Raw genomic sequence first — 21098 nt, forward strand, 5'->3', positions numbered from 1 at the left:
TGTTTGGTGTCTGCGCCGATCTGCCGGAGGGCTTGGGCTTGCGTCCAGGAGATCAGGATTATCGGACCTCCGAAACTCTCGACGAAGGACATACCGCACAACGTAGGTACAACGTAAACGAGACAATGTCTCGCTCGGTCTCAACAAGCGCTTTGTTGTTGGCCATCATCTCTCACCCTGCACCTGCGTACACAGCTAAACGCTGCGTGTCGCCATTGTCTCGGTCGGTCTCCTCGATCTGTGGGCAGGGCGAAGAGCTGATTAGCCCGTCGCTGGTCCGATCTAGACACCACAAACGCCCGAGACGGTCGGGATCTAGCCAGCTGCCTTCTTTGTGCTCGGGGTAGTTGCCAGTCTCAGTTCTCAGCTCTCGCCCGCCTCCTTCTACTGCGTATTACTCATCGAAGCAACATTGTCGCAATTCGACAGCGTGTTTCGGGCGCAATTGCTTTGTACATTGCTGTACGGTGTGTCATACAGTGCGGGCCCGTATTAGATCCGGGGAGACCGTGGTGCAGGTTAGGTGGTCATCAGGCGGCGGGTGATGAGGTGCAGATCGCAACTCCCAAGTACACTACGCTGCTTTGGGACTGTTCTGCAGGAGGATTAAGTAAGTGGGTACCGCGAAACCCCTCGCAATTTTCCGTGATATCCGCAGGAGGATCTGCTCACAAGCAAAACCAAGATTCTTCTCGTCGATTGTCGGCGCCCTGCATAATATGTCAATTATTGATCCATATCCGGCATTCTTCCAAAAGGCTTTGAATAGACACGTTTGTTTTTCAGCAGGAAAGAGAAGCGAAAGTCTGTGAGAGATCCGACACCGAGGCACGATGTAGAATGGACTGGTCTTGAAAACACGGACGAAGGGGTCAAAACACCACCGCAACACCGCCTTATACGTAATTAATTAGTAAGTGCCCGGCGTTCAGTATGCTACCCTAAGGGCGGAATGAAGCGAACGTACAGGACAGGAGTCTTGGCTCGTTACCGACCGATTCTGATGTCCTCGGGCGGATTTGAGTGGGAGCTTTTCCATGGGATTGGACCTTATTAGGCTTGCGGCGGCTCCGACAGGCAACCGATCGTCAGGCTCATAGGGCGGAGGAATTAATAGTCGATTCTTCTAGTCGCCGGTTTCCGCCAAAAGTGTCTTTCCCTCGGGTCAACAGGAGTATTAGCCAACCGATGGCGCACTCCCACCATCCGACCTTGACGCCAGCTGCTGAGTAAAAAATAGTGTACAACGTATGGTGGCCGCAACCGGCATGATGGCTACATTGGCGAAATAACGGCAATTTGGGTGCAGAGGCCACCGGCCACTAGCATGTCTCCGGGGCCACGCTATTTCCCACAGCAACTAGGGGGCCACATGGCGGTTGCCGTAGCATGGTACCTAGTGTACACTACACTATGTACACTAACAATGAGGCACTACCAAGCTGGAGGCTATCCGTACAAGTGCAACGTAGTGCAGTGGACGGGACGACTATCGCAGATTGACTACCGTGCTAAAGAGAAGCGAGCGATACAGAAGCAAGATCTCTCAAAGAGGCTTGGGAAAACTCCGTGCATCATTGGCGCAGAGCCGCGAACCCCCCAAACTTCTTACAGTACATACACTACATGCTATTTAGTGTAACGTCCCGCTCGAGACGACAGTCTATTAGTAAGACGATCTTATAATACCTTACCTCGAGGTCTGATACACTAGAGGCATGAGAATATGAGCCGGGCCCCTAATAAACCGGGTTAGAAATGATGCGATGGCCGGGCATGGGACCGATACTCTCCGTGCAATGCACGACACGATATCACGCGGACGGACAACACAAAAAGTGACCAGGACCGTTGACTACCTACAATACTATTGACAACTGATGGCTCGAGACCCATCTTTCAATTTCGCTGGTTTATTACCTCTGCTCATTTCGGTTCTACGCGTGCAAATAGACCGTATTATCTTCTCCCTCCAGAAGACGTTGTGGGTTCTGGTTGATGATCATGCCCGAATCCCCTTTTTCTCCTGGATCCAAGTGTGTTTCGAGAGGAAGGCCAGGACGTTCGGCATAAGAACTGACCCGACCCCTGGTGTAACACATCTCGGACCGCAAGAAATCATTTCCAGAAGAATAAGGAACGGTGCGAAATTGTAAGGTAGTATTTGAGCTAGCGTCCGGGTACTACAAATATGGTTCCGCGAGCCCCAGAGATGGAAGCTTTGTTTCCATTCAACCTACGTGTCTAAGTCGCGTGCAATGCTACAGATGGGAAGAAACGGCTCACTTGATCAAATTTCTGAAAGTACGGAAGTACATGTACGTACAGAAAAAGATATCGAAAGAATGGAAGCTGAGGAATCTTGAATGGCTGGCTGTGCACCGCCACCACCGCCACGTTTTTCGGAGGCCCCGTCTCACGAGGTTGGGAGCTTACTTCGTATGCCCCTTTCTTCGGTGACCAGAGCCAGTATTCGTATCACTTCCCTGCTAGGGAGCACTCAATATCCTAAGTTCCCTTTAAGAGCTCTTTGTTGGCTCCCGACCGGGTAATATGACTATTCCTATGCACCGTCTCGGCGGTCGCGGTACGCTCCAAGACATTTCCTTTCCTTTTGCCATAGGCCTCGGCCGCTTGACCAGATGAAGATGAGTAGACGTCCCAATTGCACCTGAAGGACAATTGGAGAGGAAAATCAGGGACGGGCAGGGCGCGCCAATAAGCTTCCGCACTCTCATATCTCAGGCTGCTAGGGTGACCGACTGTCGAGCTAACATTGATTGACAGCCTTCACGCACGCCGACAGTGACGATGACGAGACAGAGCGTGAATATGACCGGCTTCGCGACCTAGCTGGTCAAGAAGCGCAGAAGCGCAATGCGTGCTTCGAGCGCGTATGTCCATCCTGAAACCGCCCCTTCCGCCTCGCCCATACTCTTTCTCTCTCCCTCTCTCTCTCCTCCTCCCTCTCCCTTTACACTTTAACACGCATATCCCGTCTAATCCTGATCAATCGCCGTGACTGATCAATACCAACTAGTCCCAAGAGGCGTACAAGGCGGGGGATGGCGCGGCGGCCAAGGAGCTGTCCAACCAGGGCAAGCGACATGCGGCCCAAATGGACGCCTACAATCAGCAGGCGTCCGACTTCATCTTCCGCGCGAACAACGCCCCCGGCGAGGTCGACGAGGACGAGATCGACCTTCACGGCCAGTTCGTCGAGGAGGCAGAGCGCATCCTGAGGGCCCGCATCCGCGCCGACCGCAATAGGGGTGCCACGAACCTCTTTGCCATCGTCGGCAAGGGTAACCACAGCGCCAACGGCGTGCAGCGCATCAAGCCCGCAGTCGAGCGGCTCTGCGGCGAGCTCGGCCTGCGCTACGCCACGGACGAGGATAACACGGGGCGCATCCTAATCAACCTCCAGGGTGGTGAGGCCGTCATGCCTCCTCCCGGGCAGCAGAAGCCTCACCATCACCAAAACTACCAGCAGCACACTCAGCCGCATCATTCCGGGTATCCGGCGCAGCAGCAACCCCAGCAAGGAGACGACCACGGCCCAAGTTTATTGGGTTTGCTTGCACGCAAGCTGGAAAAGAATTGCTGTATCGTCATGTAAATGCTACCTCATGTTTATTGCTGGGAAGGGCCAAGTCACTTGCTATTCTCAGTCATGCCCCAATAACGGCGTTGGGAGAAGCGCCAGGAACCGAGGGGATACTCCACTACCTTATTTGGCGGTTCTATTCTGCGGAGTACTTGAGATATAGTGGTTGACACGTAGATGGATAACTCTCCATATCAATGTTTGGACCAACGAGCTTTCCATCGATACTAACCGACCATCTACCCCCGACCTGCAAGTATATGGCGGCTACCTACCCAGGTGATGAGGGATACTGGCGAACTGATGCCGACAGCAATGTCCCTCTTGAAATGAGTACTTCGTACCTACACAGCCGTCCGCGTCGGCACTGATTAGATTAAGGTCACATGCGCCACCCCGTGATCACGAAGCTACAGTACCTGCCCATGAGGAACGCAAACCAGAAAAACAACACCACTGACGATGATGGTGAAATAGAACAACGAATTAATATGCCGGAAGCCTTGTTTGCTCTTTGGAATTGCGTCTGGCTAAGATACGCTATCTGTGACAATGGCACCAGGACCAGATTTGGGAGATGCAGTGTTCGTACCTGTACCTAGGTACCTTGATCTACATGTTTACGTAATACCCTAAGATGCGTCGTTGCGCGGTCGAAAAAAAGCTGCGAGCTGCTGAGCTTTCGTTCCAACTGCATCCAAGCAACGACCACCAAACTCAACAATCCCAATCCCTCTCAAACACGCTGTTATAATAATATATTGGACAAGATGGACGGGTATGCCTTTTCCCATCCGTGGAGGATTACGTTGCGCCTTCCGCTACCCAGCCGATTTTGCTAATCAAGGATTCGCCTCCCGACAACAGCTTGAACAAACAAGAAGAAGCCGAACTCCAACAGCGCCTCCAGAAGCGTCAGATGAAGGAGTTCCTGACCGTAAGCTGCATCTCGCTTTTCCAACTTTACTCACCCCCCTTCTCAGGAGCTAGCTGTCTTGCCGATTGAGACGCGACTTGCTTCCCTTCAGAAATTCATGCTCTCCAACCAAACCCCTTTACTACCTTGTTTCTGTGCCGCAAGGCTAACCTCGGACGTTACGCGAACGATAGATCTACAGCAACCTGGTTGACACCTGCTTCTCCTCCTGCGTCGACGACTTCACTTCCAGAACCCTCGCCTCCCGCGAGTCGGGCTGCATCTCCCGCTGCATCCAGAAGCAGATGGCCGCCCAGCAACGCGTCGGAGAACGCTTCCAGGAACTCAATGCCGAGATGACTGCCAGGATGCAGAACCAGTAATCTCTCCGCAGTGGCTACTGCTTCTTCCTATTTCTTTCAATCATGCGCATGTACATCCCGTTACTACCCGGTAACGCCCAGTCCGGGGGGACATCGGACTGGTTTGGGGTGTTCGTGTGCTCGTCGTCATAAAACATCGACGCTGTACAACAGGACCAATGCTAGGGGTGGATTAAATGAATGGTCAGGAAGATGAGAAGGAGGCCTGGGCGGGCTTCCTACATTGTCTCGACTGGACCCTTGAATAACCGGCGAGCCGATCATCCCGGCTTGTACCATACCAACCAGGGAGGGGAATCACGTATAGAACTCCTCTATTTACTGTATGTGATATATATATCGATTGCTCAAGTGAAAGCACACAGCGGTTTCCCAACGCGCAACTTGCGACGCCCAGCTGGACCGGGTTATAAATTACATGAGAACATGGTTACTTCACTGAAGCTGGGGGTATCAAGATGACACTACAGGGGCAACGCAGTTGTTGCACGAGTCCCTGATGGTTCTTCCCGCAAATGACATGCATTTTTTGAACGCCCTCCTCCGGGACACCGTTTATTTCTTAACAGATTCCTTTCCCATCCGTGACCGGGCAAGCTACCAAGTTCCTCTGGCTCCCAACGCTCATTCCAAGTCCTCGCTCAACACATCCCGCGCAGTTTCGAGCTGCGAAATGACCCTCGCTTCGAGTAAGTTGCTAGGACCGGCCTCGTCTGCAGTCGCCGGAGCGCTCCCCGTCGCCACCCCCCGCCACTCCACCTCGCGCTGCCCCAACGGCAACAACCGCTCCTTCAACAGCTTGCGGCTCGAAAGCCAAAAGTCGACGTTCTCTAGCATCGACGCTGCATCCCACTGCACTTCTGGGATATCCCGACTATTGTTCACGCGCAACGCGGCGATGATCTTGGTGAGGAGAGCGAGGGAGTGGATTTCCGAGACGGCAAGCAGTGTCACATAGTGAGGTCCGTCCCGGGACGCCGTGCGGCTGGCACCCGGCGCCTCGAAACGCTCCACGCTCGACTTGAGAAGGTGAGGGAATTGGTTCAGGACGTAGGCGACCTCGGGAGCAACCGTGCCACCGAGGACGGTCAAGAGGTTGAGCAACAGCGGTAAGACTCCCTTCGCCCAAATGCTGTAGCACCGTTGAGCGCCGACGACCTCGGAGAACGGTGAGATGATGCCTTTCCGCATGAAATTCGTAATGTTGGCTGATGTCAAGTGGCTCAGGAGGCCATCGGCCGCTAACTGTTCCGCCACCATGGGAAGCGTCGAGAGTTCCAGGAGGAAGAGCAAGCTGAGCTCACCATAGATGGGATCGCCATCGATCGTTAGCTTATCCGCCCAGGAGAACAGGGCCGTAGCTGCATGCATAACATCGTACGAAGCCATGATGTTCAGAATCTGTGTTTGGCAGTGATCTAGCCCCGGCATTCGCAGGGAGGCTTGGAGAACGGCCGTTAGTAGGGCCAGATCCTGCGGCGCCACGGCTGCCCCCGATTCATGAACCAACGCCACCAGCGTTCTGAACCCTTTAGCCACAACATTGTCGAGGAGATTCAAGATGGTCTGTGTCAGGGTAGGCGACGACCCATTCGCCCCGAGGCTGGATGCGTCGGGACCATCTTTTCTGTCCGCCAGGCTGAGCCTCAAGACGACGTATACAGTTTTGAGGATGGTGCGGTAGTACTCGATGGAGTCGACACCAAACGGATCTTGAATGGCGCCAAGAATATTGAAGATGCTGTTCAGAAGCTTATATATGTCTTGCGGCGTAATGGAGCTCCCGACAAGTCGCCTGAGAAGCATCAATGCTAGGTTGGCCCGACCCTCGACGATTGTCAAGAAGATATTCTCAGGGCCCTGGATCGACTGATTGGCGTCTAGGCACTGCTGCGCAACTTGAAGCATCTGCTTGCGAACGGTCTCGTTATCTGGGAGGCAGCTGTTCAACTCGAGAAGCAGGAACTCCCATGCATGGAACAATGACTAGATTATGGTTAGACACTTTCCACATTATAGTCCAGTAGGAACACACTCACGATCTGCGCGTCAACGAGAGATAAGTTGGCATTGGCAATGGCCATCTCGTTCCGGAATCCATCGTCTCGCCGACCATGCCAGCCAGGATCGAAATCAAGCATCTCGTTCGCACGGTCCAGGGCGTAGTAGTAATCCGTTCCGAGCTCGCGGGGTTCTAATAATGTGCGCTTCAGGCTGTCCAGCGACACGCAGGGATACTTGGACGAGAAGTTCTTGGCAAAATTATTATGTAGTGAGTTGTTGTAGCTGGCGACCTCGACGCCATCTCTCAGATAATAGTCGAGGTCGGCGACAAGGCTGTTCGCCAGCTCTTTGGATTGACCCATCTGGCGCTGGTGATACAGTTGCATAGCGAAGATATCTGCAATGTAGGCAGCCATCCTGGCCTCCACCGCGGCTCTGGTAGTATCAGATTTAGCAACAGTCGAGGCCGGCTTCAGGTCCTTGATGTAGCGGCGTAGCGAATTGAAATAAGACGACTCTTTTCGCGTGCTAAAGATTGTCCACGGCCAGTTATTCTGTGCCGAGACAACAAAGTCTAGGACCCGTAGAGCTTCGGACCTGTCCAATTCGTTGATTGACTCTAGTTTGGCCAACGCCGTTTGGAAGACAGACGTCGACACCGCCGCCGAAGCCCCATTGTCCCCCTTTTGTACGTCTCGAGGGGTCCTGCCAGTGAGCAGACAGTTCGACATCCATTGCTGGCGGTTTTGGACAATGATGCCGAAAAATCGCCATGTAGCCTGGACTTCGGGAGGTAGTAGAAACGGCTTTCCTAGCCTTGACAGAAGCTGAAGGAATGATCGGGATAGCAAGGGACCAAGGTAACCGAGCAGAGAACGGGGTTCGCCATTGACCGTAGCAGCATTAAGAACAAGCGCTCCGAGCAGCGACATGGCCGGGCGTTTGAACTCTTCATCGGCAGCGCTCAGCCGGGCGAAGACGGGAGTAGCCTTGAACAAGTACGTCTCGAATGCAACCGACGACCGCTCAAGGAGGGCCGCAACACGCAACAGGGACGTGGCAAGATTCATCGTCGAGATGACTTGCCCGCGGATAGCATACAGCTTACCGGGATACAATGTTGAATCTGGGACTTGAAGGCCAGAAATCCAGGTACCGAGTAGGGCTTGGAATCTGAGAGAACCACTGGAAGCGGCCAAGAAGGACTCGATGATGTAGTCGGCTGCTGGCTGCAGACAGGCAGTGAGGAACTGTGAGTCGCGATGATCTCCGATGGCATAGGCGTCGATAATGACTCTGTCCATAAGAGGAACGAGCGTCTTAATCAATATTGTCTGGTGTACCTCGGAAGGAAACCGCCAGGTTGAGGAGCTCTCGAAGATATCGACGGCCGCTTGGGCGATGGCCAGGGTCACTGTCGTCAGGATTTTGTCCGCAACACCGAGCCAGACGTTGTTCGACACCTTCTGGCGGCCGATGAGCTTGTCGCCAGACTTTCGCTGGATCGCGCTCTTCATCACGCTACCAACGAGACTGGAGAAAAGTCGGACTGCAGATAAGAGGAACTCAAACCGATCAGGCGACAGGTCGAGATTGCCCACGAGTCTCGCCAACTTGCCCGCCCGCGACTCAGAGTGCAATAGCTCGCATCGAGCCATGTAAGCCCAAACTCGAGTTGGGCACACAGATAACACCGAGTCCAAGAATTGGACGCATGCGTTTAAGACCAGTATTCCGGGACCGTCGGCGGTTGCCTGGTCGTCCTGCATATGGATATCCATGACATTGCACACGACTGAAATGATATCTTTGCTTCCCGAGGTGTATTTGCTCACATCTTCGAGGAGCTCCAGACCCGGCTTGAGCACTTCTTCCCCTCGGAGACCTCGTCTGCGGGCCTTGAGAGTCTCTGTCTGGAGGAGTGTCGCCAGCAGCGAGATAGCTTCCGCGGCATCCTCAGGTGACATATTTTCAAACTCGGAGTGATAATTCTCGGGTGACAGATACACCTCCAGTCGTTTACCGAGGAATGCAAGCGCCGAGTGCTCGTGCTCTAGAAGTGCGACCCTCCCCGTATCGGTAACGAAGCGCCCATAGGTGCCGGCAGGGATGATGAGAGCGTCGTCTTCGCGGGAAATGCGTCCTCGGGTGGAAATCGAGTACACCAGAGGAATATCGGCGAGCAGGCGGAAAGTGTTGGTGTTCTCTTCCTCTTGGGCGAGTTCAAAGTCTTGGAATTCGTCTGGCAAGATGAAGGTGAGAGAAGGTGTTTTGCGCAGGAGATTGACGACGACATCGGCACCTTCATCAGCTGCAGATGGACTGGCGAGCGCGCGGCAAAAGTTCAAGAAGGGCAAGAATTCGTACGGATAGCGACTGAAGGCCGGATGGAAGTAGCATTCCAAAACGGCAGGGTCCTGCAGAACCTGGTAAACCACATCTCGTGTGGGGGGTGAGCTCTCCTGAGCGAGGTCCCAATAGCCCTGCCCAACGGAGAGGATGGAGAGGAGGGCGGTGACTGGATCTGATTGATAGCCCACAGGGGGATAGGTTGCCTTCAAAAAGTCAATAAAGGTAAGTCGTATCCGGGAAGCCACCGGGGCGGAAAAGCTGCCGTGATTGGGGTCGCAAGCAGCAATGGTCATCTGAGATAGAACATCGTATAAGCCACCTTGCGATGTGACAGCGTGGGCGAGGCTCTCAATGATTTGAGTGTCATCTTTCAGGCCAGAAGCAACGAGGAAGCCGTCAAAAGGCAAACCATCCAGCGAAACAATGCTCCCCACCGAAAGCCGACGCCCTGAGCTGGGGCGTAGCAACGTCCCTGATTCGAAGGTTTCCTGTGACTTCTGGTTCTGTAGGGTGTCTCTCTTCTCCGACCGCTCGCTGTGAGATACGACCATGCGGTGCGATATGACGGCCCAGGCAAAAAAGACGGGGCTCTGACTCTCGCAACCGGCTCCAGCTGCGTTGAGAATGGCATCATGGACCTTACCCAAGACCTCAGTGGAGCTTAAGTACGGGTTGTTCTCTTCAGGGTGCAGGTCTACTTCTTGCGCCAAGAAGGCCATTGACCTTGTCGGGTTCAAAAGCCTCAAGGATATCGCGCACACTAAGGTTTGGATGGGTAGAACCAGAGAGTTGATGCTTTCGTGTACCTGTTCCGGGGTAAGCTGGGGAGACCTAATAGAGAACTGGGGGTGTCCTTACCAAAACGATCCCATTCAAGAAAACGTAGTCCTCCATCACGGTGAACCATTCCATGACTGTCTCAGGGGCGGCGAAGAAATCGGATGTACGGTCGAGACTCTGGAAGATGACCGACAGAGCGTGGACAAGTTCCGTAAGCAGAGTCCGCTGCCAATCGAGCTCTGTGTCTTCAGTCTGGAGACTCTTGTCGTTGATGTCCTTCTCGCATCCGTTCGCCAGGCTTTCGATGATTCGCGTGAGTGCCTTCATACTATTCGTAACAGCGGCCTCGTCTGAATTGGCCTGATCTTCCAGAGACGGGTAAGACGGATTGGATGAGTTGTTTGAACCAGACGTAATTTGCTTCGTTTCATCGCGCACCGTCTCGCCGTGGATCAAGTCGGCCGTCATAGCAAGATAACGACGTTCGGAGAGATAGGTCTGAAAGATTCGCAATCGTCTCGCCTCCTCCGTTCCAAAGTCCGCCCATATCGCATCGGCATCCCTCGTGGCTCCCAATACTGGGACCAGACTCGAAGACTGCGCATTGCTGACACCGAGAGCTTCCTGTAAGTTGATGGCATCTTGAACGGACAGTGGTCCGGTAAGCTGGCTCGCCGGTCTCGACTGGAACTCAACGACGACAATGCGAAGCGCGGATACGAGGTTAATGTTGGCAACCTTGCTCAGCCAGGTGGCATCTGCTTTGATGACGTCGATGTCATAGTGTTCATTTTTTGCGGGGGAGACGTGGTTTGCAGCGGTCCGAGTCTCAAAGTCAGATTTTGTCGCATCGCTCGGGGCCGCGAAGGCTAAACTCGGGTCTTGAAGGAGGGATCGAACATGGTCGTCCCCCAGGAACTGTGCAAGGGTCTCGGTATGGCGAAGGGCACCGGACCTATCTGCCAGAGCTGCAGCAACGAGTTTCCAGCAGCTGGGTTGAGAATGTTAGTCGGCTGGTTCGTGAGAGGTCGATGCAAACAAACGATAGGACCACGAACAGAATAACAGTGTCGCCCCTTAGGCATTCTTCCACGGGTGGGAAATAAAGTCGATCCGACACTGGAGCCATTGCCGCCGTGCTCGAGTGCGTGCGATGCAACCTAGAAGGGGAGTGGACTGCATCAGGCACTGGGGCTGGGAAGAAAAAGCAGAGTACCAAACAAGACGCGGATCGTCGCGCATGAAGCTTGCTGCTTTTGGTGTTGAAGCTTTGCTAATTGTACAAGGTACTTCCACCCTTACTGGCCCATTAGACAAGCTCTAAATTCCGACATTTTGCCGTCCATGCTTAGTAAGACCTCCACCCGAGGTGGGGGGCGGGCGCCCCGAACACGGAGCCCTCGGGATACACCTTCCAAGAAGTGAATGAGTTTTCAGAAACATATTGACACTGTAATTCAGTGGTCACTGGACACGTAACTTACAGTGTATAAGACTTGAAACACTGTCCTGGACATGTCTCACGACGCTCACTTTCACTCTCTTTCGCCTTCAGGCGCTGACTCACCTGGAACTCTTACTCTCGCGATTGTCTGTTATACGCCTCAAATCTCTCTTCCGGCCGTCAAACAAGAGAGCCTACACAGCCATCAACCAACCATACGACTGCTGCCGTGGCGAGCTAGGGCGACTTCACCATGACCTCCTCTTCCAGCAACGATATCATTGACCACTCGCCGCATCATCCCGACCCCGCGCCGCCAATCCCTTCAGCGTCCAACCTCATTCTTATTGACAACTATGACTCGTTTACGTGGAATGTCTACCAATACCTCATCCTTGAGGGCGCCACTGTCACCGTCTTCAGAAATGACAAGATCACGCTCGAGGAGCTTATCAGCAAAAACCCCACCCAGCTAATCATCAGCCCCGGCCCTGGACACCCCGCCACCGACTCGGGCATCAGCCGCGATGCAATCCGGCAATTCGCTGGCAAGATTCCCATCCTGGGTATCTGCATGGGCCAGCAATGTATCTTTGATGTTTACGGCGGCGAGGTTGGGTCTGCTGGCGAGTGGTTGCACGGGAAAACGTCCCCTCTGACCCACGATGGCAAGGGTGTCTACGCCGGTCTCGCCCAAGGTCTCCCCGTCACCCGATATCATTCCCTCGCTGGCACTCACGTCACCCTCCCATCTTGTTTGGAAATGACATCGTGGGTGGCTAAGTCTGACGGCTCGCCGGGCGTCATCCAAGGAGTGAGGCATCGGGAATACACCGTCGAGGGTGTTCAGTTTCATCCGGAAAGCATTCTCACAGCCGAGGGACGTACTGTCCTGAAGAACTTCTTGCATATGCAAGGTGGCACATGGGAGGAAAATGCTCGCCTTCAGAAGCTGCCTGCGACCAATGGTGCTCCTGCTTCGAACCCTGCCCCTGCGTCGCCTCCGACTGGGAAGAAGAACAATATTCTGCAGCAGATATACGCCAGGCGAAGGGAGGCTGTCACTGCCCAGAAGCAGATTCCTTCGCAGAGGTTTGCTGACCTGCAAGCCACGTATGACTTGAACGGCGCACCGCCCCAAATCCCCTTCGTCGACCGCCTGCGCCAGACCAAGTTCGACGTTGCTCTCATGGCCGAAATTAAGCGTGCCTCGCCGTCGAAGGGCATCTTCGACCTCGATATCAACGCACCGACCCAGGCCCTGAAGTATGCCTTGGCTGGGGCAAGCGTCATTTCCGTGCTCACGGAGCCTGACTGGTTCAAGGGCACCATTGAGGATCTCCGGGCTGTCAGGCAAGTGTTGAACGGCATGCCCAACAGGCCAGCCATCCTCAGAAAGGAGTTCATTTTTGAAGAGTATCAGATCCTGGAGGCCCGATTGGCCGGCGCTGACACGGTACTACTCATCGTGAAGATGCTCAATGCCGAAGAGCTGGAGAGGCTGTACAAATACTCGTTGACGCTGGGTATGGAGCCGCTTGTTGAAGTGCAAAATGCGGAGGAGATGACAGCAGCCATCGAGCTTGGGGCCAAGGTCATTGGCGTGAACAACCGTAACCTTGAGAGCTTCGAGGTCGACATGAACACGACGAGCCGGCTACGAAGCATGGTGTCGGAGAACACCATCATTTGCGCCTTGAGTGGCATCAACAACCATCAGGATGTCATGATGTGCAAAAAGGACGGTATCAACGCTATCCTTGTGGGCGAGGCCATCATGAGGGCACCAGATGCCAGCAAGTTTATCCGGCAGCTGTGTTCTGGGTCAGATGCCGAACCCGAACAAAAGAAGCCGCAACCGCTTCTCGTGAAGATTTGCGGCACCAGGACCGCCGAGGCGGCGCTGGAGGCTGCAAAGGCGGGCGCCGACCTGGTGGGAGTCTGCTTGGTTCCCGGGGCAAAGAGATGTATATCCGACGAGACTGCCGTGGCCATTTCAGAGGCGATCCATTCTTACCGATCGTCAAGTCCAGGAACGGCAGATGCAGTGGACGTGGTCCCCGCGACGGGCGCTGCTGTCGATTACTTTGCCAGTGCTCTTGCGAGGCTACCCAGGGGGCGGCCTTTGCTTGCCGGCATTTTCCAGAACCAACCGCTAGATGAGGTCTTGGAGAAACAAAAGCGCTTCAATCTGGACATTGTACAGCTGCACGGTGATGAGCCGGTGGAGTGGGCAAACCAGATCCCTGTCCCCGTCATTCGCTGCTTCAAACCAGGCCAAGTGGGCGTTGGTCTTCGCGGCTACCATACTCTGCCCCTCCTGGATTCTGGTGCCGGATCAGGGAAGCTGCTAGACGTTTCGAGCGTCAAGCAGACGCTGGCCAAGGACCCTGAACTTCGGGTCATCTTGGCGGGAGGGCTGAACCCGGATAACGTGCTGGAAGCTGTCCGTGCGGTGGGTGAGCTCTCGGGGAGGGTTGTCGGGGTGGATGTCAGCAGCGGGGTTGAGCAGGACGGAAAACAGAGTCTGGAGAAGATTAGGGCATTTGTTGAGACAGCGAAGAGTTACAGGTGAGGTTGATGGAAGTTCTGGGTCATTTCATAACGTTGAACTTGTTCCATAGCAATCGTTGTTATCCATCACTATCTGCTTCCCAACGTTTTTCCGTCATCATGGTATATTGACTTCTCAGCTGTCTCACCGTCGCTGTCGTCTTAATTGAGCACATTGGGTCCTTCTTCTCACATGCCCTCCGCTCAAGTCTCTACATGACGATATCACGCCCTGGGGTCCCCTTCCGTAGTCAATGTGAATCCCAATCATATCCCTCAACACAGAGAATGAGGTAGCTGCCCATTCTCCGCGACGGCTGTCTTTTGGAAGCTTGTCTCAATATATCCGTTACTTCTACCAGGTCGATGCCATTCCGTGGGTATTGCCCTACTTGCTCTACCCTTTGCCTCCAAATTCCTCTATATTATGGGCGTGCCATCGTGGACAGACCATCTACTTCGTGGCCACGACCAACCCATGCCCTCCATCTTTCAAGTGTCGTAGAACAGACCTAGAGAATCCCAACACCAGTCGACTAACGGTATGGCTTCTTTAAAGGGGTTTCCTCCTGAGTCCCAAACACTCGGGCCTGGCAATCTTCACAGCACGATCTTTTGGAGGCTCCCGCTGCCCTTTACTTCTGCCTCTTGCGGGGCTTCCCTTGAAAGCCCATCTCATCGTGGGCCCTTCCCTGGACGGGGTGAAATAAGCTTCGGTTTAAGATCGACCAAGCTTCTTACGATAGCTACTGCACCTCCCTGGCAGCTACCTTCGTCCGTCCCTGCTGGCTTCCATACACGCCGTCATTGCCGCTGTGGTAGTCGGACCGGTTTGAGGGACTTAACTTCTAGACGTATTTGCCTTGTTGTTGGCAATATCTCCAATATCTCGACTATTTCCTCAACCCAACTGCCAGACATCATCCCAGGTTCATCAGTAGTTCGAATCCAGGGCGTCTGGTATGCTGAGTGAAGACCCTGGGCGAGGTTCTTTCACACGTCGAACATACCAAGACCCAACGCTTCACCAGATATAGGATCAAACATAGGCACAGCCGCACTGAGTTATCGTCATATATATGCTCTTTATGCAAAGGAATATTCTCAGATAAGAAGTCAACATGGTCAAGGGAATCTTCAAGAACATCGTCATCGCCACAGCTGGGCCAATGCCTGGCCAATTCACAGAGGAGAACATCGACTCATGGACGAGCCAGAGGAAGGGCAGATTTACCAAGGACTTAGATGAGTCGGTCACTCACCTCCTATGCACAACAGAACAGTACAAGTCTCGCAGTAAGATACCACGTAGTAAGTATATTCTCCTTGTTTCCTTGCCATGTATTCCTTTGTCTTTGATTGCAGGCGCTCTTCGCGCTGTTGGCGTCTATATACCCCCTGGATTCCGTTTACCCACACCACCACTCTTTAGCCACCCGACTCGTTCTCACGCTGTTGATTATTCAGTGGCAGTAATGTTATCCAGAATCTCCTAAATAGGAACGCGGGTCTGGTATGCTTACCTCCTTCCTATATGCCCCAAAGAACATTGTCTAAACATGGGCCCCGGCCCAATGTGCAGAGTTCTCTCCCTTCCGCCCTTGCCTCTTTAACTTCATCTTCCCTCCAGCATCCTGAAGCGTGAAAATTTGTACCACTAGTCTATGGTTTTTGCTTCTATTCAGGAGTGGCTGATCATTCTTTGTGTTGCCTTGTCTCAGTAAAGCAGGCTTTGCTCAGGAAGAAGCTTCGCATTGTCCACCTGGACTGGTTTGACTTCTCCTGCAACAGGAACCGCAAGCTTCCAGAGAAGGACTTCAGCTTTAAGGCCATGGAGGACGAGGAGAAGGCTCAGAAGAGACTACTCATGGCGGAAATCAAGGCCAAGAAGAATCTCGCCATTGGAAGGAAGTGGATGAACCCTGGTAGGTATCCATCTGACCTCGCGCCCCTATCCACCAGTCCAACCACTGAACAGAATCCTCGTGGCGCACATCCAAGCTGAACAGTTTGCAGATCTGTACACTATTTTTGTGGACAAATATGACTTCGAGTACAAGGTCGAGCTGGTGCGGGCCACTGAGGATGAGTTTGGTAATGACTACGAGAAATATGTCTTGCATGTGAGTCTCGATCTTCCAGTTATCACTATCACTATCCCAAGCCTGTGTGGCTTGTAAATATCCATGCCTATTCTTCGCATAGCAGAGACCTGTAACCAGGTAGACGGATGCAGCGCGAAGCAGGTTGCGGTGCAGCATGGCTCGATCAGGGATGCGCAATATTGACTGACTCGACCATCTAGCTCTTCCAGTCCAACGCCAAACCGAGACTCTACTGGTTCGGCGCCAAGATTTACAAGAAGACGGAGAACAAGCCCTGGCGCCAGGCTGGCATCTACCGGCCTCGCGACTGCTCCGGCTTCTTCAAGCCTGAGCTGGCCCGGTTCAAGAACTTCTTCAAGATCAAGACCGGTATCGACTGGTGTGACAGAATCTGGAAGGCTGGTACTCGTGTTGACGGCTATCACTTCCAGTACACGCCCCCGGTGAGTCCGCATACTATGTCCCCTCATCCCCGACTCAAGCACATCTTGTGATCCCGAGGTGGTTCATATACAAGATGCAATGTAAGGGATATTTGCTGACCTTGGCTGCGTAAACAGACTGGCGGTAAACCTGTTGGAGGACTCCTGACGCCTGGCTGGACCGTCGAAGAGTGCTGGGCCCGCAATCGCGAGCTTCGTGCGCTGTACCAAGAATTGTTCGGCGACGAGTATGATGAGTCCCTTGACCAGAATGGGGCCCACGATGGTCAGCACCATGGAGAGCCACATGAACACAGGGAGTTTCCTGATTATCCCGTCAGCCCGCCAGACAGTCCACTGGGCTTTGACTCTCCTTCTCGTTGACCGGGTCAACAGTTTGTTGATCCGGACATCCTACTCCGGGGCTCGACCACACGTGGTGCGGCAGTCGAGACTGGGCCCAACGGAGCAACAGTGATGGGCGGGCAGGACATCGCAGGTCGTACCAACGTTGCTTATGGCCATGGACATGAGACAGCTGAACGCAGTCCTCTTGGAGTAAAATCTGGACCAGAATCCAATGGCCTCTTATAGTGCTTTTCTTCTCTTGCTATTCTGGGACCATGTACTTTCTTTAGCTAGCCCTCTCCGTAGTACGGCTCAAAAATCGAGGAAAGGGAGAATTCCCATGCATACCAGTGCCTCGAAAGAACGCCGTCCACCTGAAATCACGTTGCCCCGTTCGCCTATGATGTGTAAGGAACCCATGCCCTTGCGCCGATCGCCCTCGTTTCCATTCATACCGGTTGCCACAACTTAGAACCTTAATTTGGGAAGCACAAAGACAAGGAGTATAAGTGCTACCATGAGCCCGTATATCCAAGCGTATAGGATCATCCGGCCCCACCAGCCTTTCCCTTCGGTGATGCGCCTCAGCGCGCCCATCCGACGACTAGCCGCGTCCATGGACTTCTCCGTGCGGTCCATTCCGTCCCCGGCGCGGCTCAGCAGCGCCTTGTCTTCCTCGAGCGTCGACGAGAATCGCTGCGACGACATTTTGAGGGCGCTAGCCATCTTCAGAATCGAGTCGGAGAGGGCATCCTGTTCGGCGCGCTGCTGGTCGAGGATGGCCTCGGTTGTCGCGGTCGACGTACCGGTGGTGGCGGGCACTTTGGATATTGAATTCATGCGGCGGTTTGCAAAGAGCGCCGCGCGGGCAGTGCTAGTGGCAGTGTCCTGTGCTGGCGCTGGATGAGATGCCCGTGGACGGACGGTCTGCGTTGTGATGGTCGAGACGGAAGCAGGAACGGATCCGGGGCCTGGTGGGCTCGACGGCGGTTGTGGGTCATCTGTCGATGTCGGGGCGGTGGACGGTGGTTGCGCCGCCAACGATGGACTTTCTGGTGGCGGACGGCTTGGTATTTCCTCATTCGCATCCGGTTTCCCAGTCTCCTCCGTCGCAGTTCCTGACGGAGAGTCCACATTCTCACTCGATGCTGCCATGATTTCGGCAAGAAGAGCCACTCCCTCTGGTGTATCTTCCCCCTCGCATTGGAGCTGGTAATAATGTCAGCGCTTATATCTCTGGCTTCAAACAAGGTCCGAATCCTGACCTGTTCGAAGTCGTGCATGCGATCCATAAGCCTCTCGAGTAATTCTCGTTTCCGGTTCAAGTCGGACTGTATGTCCAGCCTTTTCGATTGGAGCTTCACACCGAGGGCTTCTTGTTCTAGTCTCGTCAGAAGCTTTCGTGCAAAGTCCAGATTCTGTGATTATCGTCTCCCAGTCAGACTCTCACGTTTGCTACCCGCTTCGAAGTTTATAGCATAGGATGGAACGCGCTTACATAGTTCGTCTTTTTGCGTTCGAATTCGTCGGACCGGAGCCACTTCTCTCGCTCGGGATCTGCGCGGAGTATCGATTGTTCGAGTCGGGAGAGCAGTTGGGTTAACTCGGCGAAGCTTCGTTCTGGTGTGTTGGTCGGAGCAACTCCGAGAGCGTGTGATAACCGTGCCATTTTCAACGCCACCCGTGGGAACTGGTCGGTCGCTGAATCATGCACGAGATGCAACGGCGTAGATGTTGTTAAAGTGTGTAGAGAGATCCGTTGTTTCTTAGTGGCAGAAGAATACGTGTGTCGTGTCGGTGTCGTCGTCCTCGACTTGTTAGCCACCGTGGCTGAAGCTATACAGCCAGGGCGAGCAACGGTACCTAGTGGCACAGACCATCTAGTATCTCCGTACCTTTGTCCCTTTCCCCACAAAATGACAAGTACCGGTACTTCAATACGCGTACCTTCCAACTTATCACGGTCCAAGTGAATGCCACGTAGGTACTCCTCTCCAAGACCTACAACGTATTCCTCTCACCGCATTCATGTTTACCTGACGCTTGGCCTTTGTCATACTATTAGCTTCCTCCAAGCCGTCTGATCTACCGTGGCCGCCAGTCCGCAATCTATCATCCTTCAGTTAGATGGCGTCGCAATGCCAGAAACTGGTTCTCATGTAAATTACGGAATCCCTGCTTCCGTCAAACGTACGTTGTCGTGTACAATTTGCTACCACCATTGGTGGTCTAACACTCCAAGACGGTAACTCCAAGCTCGACATCCGACATCCTCGTCGTCAGCCAAGGTGAGCCGCAGCGATTGCACGGCCAGATCTGAACACGAGATCTGTTCACGAGATCTGGGGCACTGCCTGCCGCGTTGTTCCTTTCCCACCCAGGGATTGATCGCTGCGCTTGGAGACAATCGGCTGACTGCCACCAAGGGGGCAGTGCTTGCCCGGTTGTCTGTTACTTCGCGATTGATAAGCCACGCAGGATCCGAACTTCCCGATCAACAAGGCCTACGATGTAGGATGTTCCCTCGTAGTGCACCGAAGGTAGGAATATCTTGGTGAATTCGAGAGACATACTCTGGGGGCTTGGCTTGAACACGTAGTGACCAAGGAAAACAAGGCTCCAGTCAAAGATCTTAAGACGTTGGGATCTGAGACATCTGCTGTAGGCTTGGCTTTTGGCCCAGACTGTGGATCGTCTCAGAGACGATGGACGATGGAGATCTGGTTGGCTGACGTTTTGCCGGCACTTGAACGAATGACCTATCTGCAAAGAATATTGGCGGTTTGTGATGTGTGTCAATAATCCGTGACCCTTCGTATGTCTCTTGCAATCCCACCTCGTCTTTTCCATAGGGAAGCAATGGCCCGCGGTATCGCCACGAGAACGGCCCCGTTGGCTTCTTGGAACGCCGTCGCTCGCGACCCGGCGCTTCTCAAAACAAGCGACAAAAGGCCGAGGCAACCCCATGTCAACCCAAAAGAGGAGGTTCACATCAAGTCGATCACCGTCATAATTGTTCTGCGGTTCAGCCCGGTTTCAGATTTGATAAGGCTGCATATACGAATACTCGGTAGGTACTGCGGGCATGTAGACAGACACGGGAACGGTTCCGTTTGCCGCCACACGGTCATTTTTTTATACAAGTCCCGGCGACGTGGTTGCTGTGCTCCCCACTCTGTACGAGGACGGTCCAGAATGGCGCAGCTGGATATCGGGCGGGATTATAGCGGGTCGAACATTGTTCTCAGACAGCCGACGATGAAGAAGGCATACGTATGGGGCAGCCCAAGGGGTGGTCCACAGAAACAACGCTATATTTAGAAATATTTACGGGACAAAATAACCCAGTGTGCCCCCAGCGTTTAGTGCCCATCTCGTTGTCGGATGGGTATTAATCGCGCTGTGACACTTGGGGGAGCGCACCGGGGGGATGCAACGGCGAATCGTCGCATATCGATCGATACCCGTTCCATCCCAAGGGCGTGGTGGAAGACGCAGCCGACGTTATCGAGCAGTTGAGAGGTGCTCGAGTTACATATGCAGCCCCGGAAACACAGAGCACCATGCCTATGGCACGTCGTATCTTGCTTTCTAGATTTCTCGTTCTCCGTCGTGCTCCAGCCGGTACTTGGTCGTATGAGTGTGCAAGTCGCACCCTGAAAGTTATCGGTTTCGACGGGCGGCGAAGTTCCTTCGGCGGGGATGTAGATGAGTTTTACTTGAGTGCAGTTCGCCCTATCCGTAGCCCCCTCCGAACCAGCAGGAAACCCTTTATGTGGAATGGCGGCGCCCAGTACCCGTTATGGAAGGGTTCCGAGCTACCCAGATCGAGTATGCGGTATAAACGTAGAAGACGAAAAAGAAGTTGGGCAACATTCCGCCCATGGGACTAGACCTGTCATGGTCGAACAATGTCAACAACCGCGTCGCGTCGGCAATTAATATGGTCATGATGGACCGGAGATGTTGAATGAGACGAGGACATGGACGAGAGTCGGAGAAGAACATTCTCAGACAGCCTCTAGAGACCGTTGTGTAAGGGTGCCTACCTGCCCGTTTGAGCGCGTGGGTACCTAACCTAGGTCGTTCGATACCAGTATCCTGACAAGCAGATTCCGCGGCCAAGATTTCAGGTAGAGTAAGTATATAGGGAGGGCTTGCTTAGGCCGTGCTCGCTGAAGCCG

General features: G+C 53.7%; 9 protein-coding genes across 9 annotated transcripts in view; 6 read left to right on the forward strand and 3 right to left on the reverse strand.

The window, feature by feature from the left end:
- Positions 1-1126: 1126 nt before the first annotated feature.
- On the reverse strand, positions 1127-1391 carry ACRALDRAFT_2022501 (uncharacterized protein; the record flags this gene model as incomplete). Its single annotated transcript, XM_071020095.1, has 3 exons — positions 1127-1153; positions 1187-1344; positions 1373-1391. 3 exons carry the CDS (start codon positions 1389-1391, stop codon positions 1127-1129), a joined length of 204 nt encoding a protein of 67 aa, XP_070871667.1.
- A 35-nt stretch (positions 1392-1426) lies between these two features.
- ACRALDRAFT_2022502 (uncharacterized protein) lies at positions 1427-1730 on the forward strand (the record flags this gene model as incomplete). Its single annotated transcript, XM_071020096.1, has 3 exons — positions 1427-1476; positions 1518-1661; positions 1715-1730. 3 exons carry the CDS (start codon positions 1427-1429, stop codon positions 1728-1730), a joined length of 210 nt encoding a protein of 69 aa, XP_070871668.1.
- A 737-nt stretch (positions 1731-2467) lies between these two features.
- Positions 2468-4124, forward strand: ACRALDRAFT_1052415 (uncharacterized protein). The gene is made up of 3 exons (XM_071015728.1): positions 2468-2587; positions 2788-2894; positions 3041-4124. The coding sequence occupies exons 1-3, from the start codon at positions 2554-2556 to the stop codon at positions 3617-3619; spliced, it is 720 nt and encodes a 239-aa protein (XP_070871669.1). The 5' UTR covers positions 2468-2553; the 3' UTR covers positions 3620-4124.
- Positions 4125-4475: 351 nt separating this feature from the next.
- On the forward strand, positions 4476-4906 carry ACRALDRAFT_1036930 (uncharacterized protein; the record flags this gene model as incomplete). Its single annotated transcript, XM_071015045.1, has 2 exons — positions 4476-4544; positions 4718-4906. Coding segments are annotated over 2 exons (258 nt in total), but the record flags the coding sequence as incomplete, so codon positions are not given.
- A 624-nt stretch (positions 4907-5530) lies between these two features.
- On the reverse strand, positions 5531-11171 carry ACRALDRAFT_2029827 (uncharacterized protein; the record flags this gene model as incomplete). The annotated part of the gene is made up of 4 exons (XM_071020619.1): positions 5531-6892; positions 6946-10068; positions 10121-11033; positions 11086-11171. 4 exons carry the CDS (start codon positions 11169-11171, stop codon positions 5531-5533), a joined length of 5484 nt encoding a protein of 1827 aa, XP_070871671.1.
- A 446-nt stretch (positions 11172-11617) lies between these two features.
- Positions 11618-14228, forward strand: ACRALDRAFT_1065730 (uncharacterized protein). The gene has a single exon (XM_071017207.1). The coding sequence runs from the start codon at positions 11740-11742 to the stop codon at positions 14059-14061; it is 2322 nt and encodes a 773-aa protein (XP_070871672.1). The 5' UTR covers positions 11618-11739; the 3' UTR covers positions 14062-14228.
- A 932-nt stretch (positions 14229-15160) lies between these two features.
- ACRALDRAFT_1072528 (uncharacterized protein) lies at positions 15161-16950 on the forward strand (the record flags this gene model as incomplete). The annotated part of the gene is made up of 5 exons (XM_071017989.1): positions 15161-15350; positions 15761-15964; positions 16056-16162; positions 16345-16587; positions 16705-16950. 5 exons carry the CDS (start codon positions 15161-15163, stop codon positions 16948-16950), a joined length of 990 nt encoding a protein of 329 aa, XP_070871673.1.
- A 159-nt stretch (positions 16951-17109) lies between these two features.
- ACRALDRAFT_1077824 (uncharacterized protein) lies at positions 17110-18703 on the reverse strand. The gene is made up of 3 exons (XM_071018690.1): positions 18413-18703; positions 18180-18332; positions 17110-18123 (listed from the first exon to the last, which is right to left on the reverse strand). Exons 1-3 carry the CDS (start codon positions 18581-18583, stop codon positions 17383-17385), a joined length of 1065 nt encoding a protein of 354 aa, XP_070871674.1. The 5' UTR covers positions 18584-18703; the 3' UTR covers positions 17110-17382.
- A 127-nt stretch (positions 18704-18830) lies between these two features.
- Positions 18831-21098, forward strand: part of ACRALDRAFT_1095042 (uncharacterized protein) — a gene marked incomplete at its 5' end in the record, with an annotated part of 3264 nt that continues 996 nt past the window's right edge. The window contains 12 exons of the mRNA XM_071019756.1: positions 18831-18857; positions 18899-18966; positions 19016-19104; positions 19157-19202; positions 19229-19360; positions 19430-19443; positions 19514-19706; positions 19767-19947; positions 20006-20102; positions 20167-20206; positions 20333-20745; positions 20808-20860. Of these exons, the coding sequence (XP_070871675.1) occupies positions 18831-18857; positions 18899-18966; positions 19016-19104; positions 19157-19202; positions 19229-19360; positions 19430-19443; positions 19514-19706; positions 19767-19947; positions 20006-20102; positions 20167-20206; positions 20333-20745; positions 20808-20860 (1353 nt within the window). The remainder of the gene's footprint in view (positions 18858-18898; positions 18967-19015; positions 19105-19156; positions 19203-19228; positions 19361-19429; positions 19444-19513; positions 19707-19766; positions 19948-20005; positions 20103-20166; positions 20207-20332; positions 20746-20807; positions 20861-21098) is intronic.

The sequence above is a fragment of the Sodiomyces alcalophilus genome (genome assembly GCF_042370955.1).
Source record: "Sodiomyces alcalophilus JCM 7366 unplaced genomic scaffold ACRALscaffold_8, whole genome shotgun sequence".
In the NCBI taxonomy this organism is placed as follows: domain Eukaryota; kingdom Fungi; phylum Ascomycota; class Sordariomycetes; order Glomerellales; family Plectosphaerellaceae; genus Sodiomyces; species Sodiomyces alcalophilus.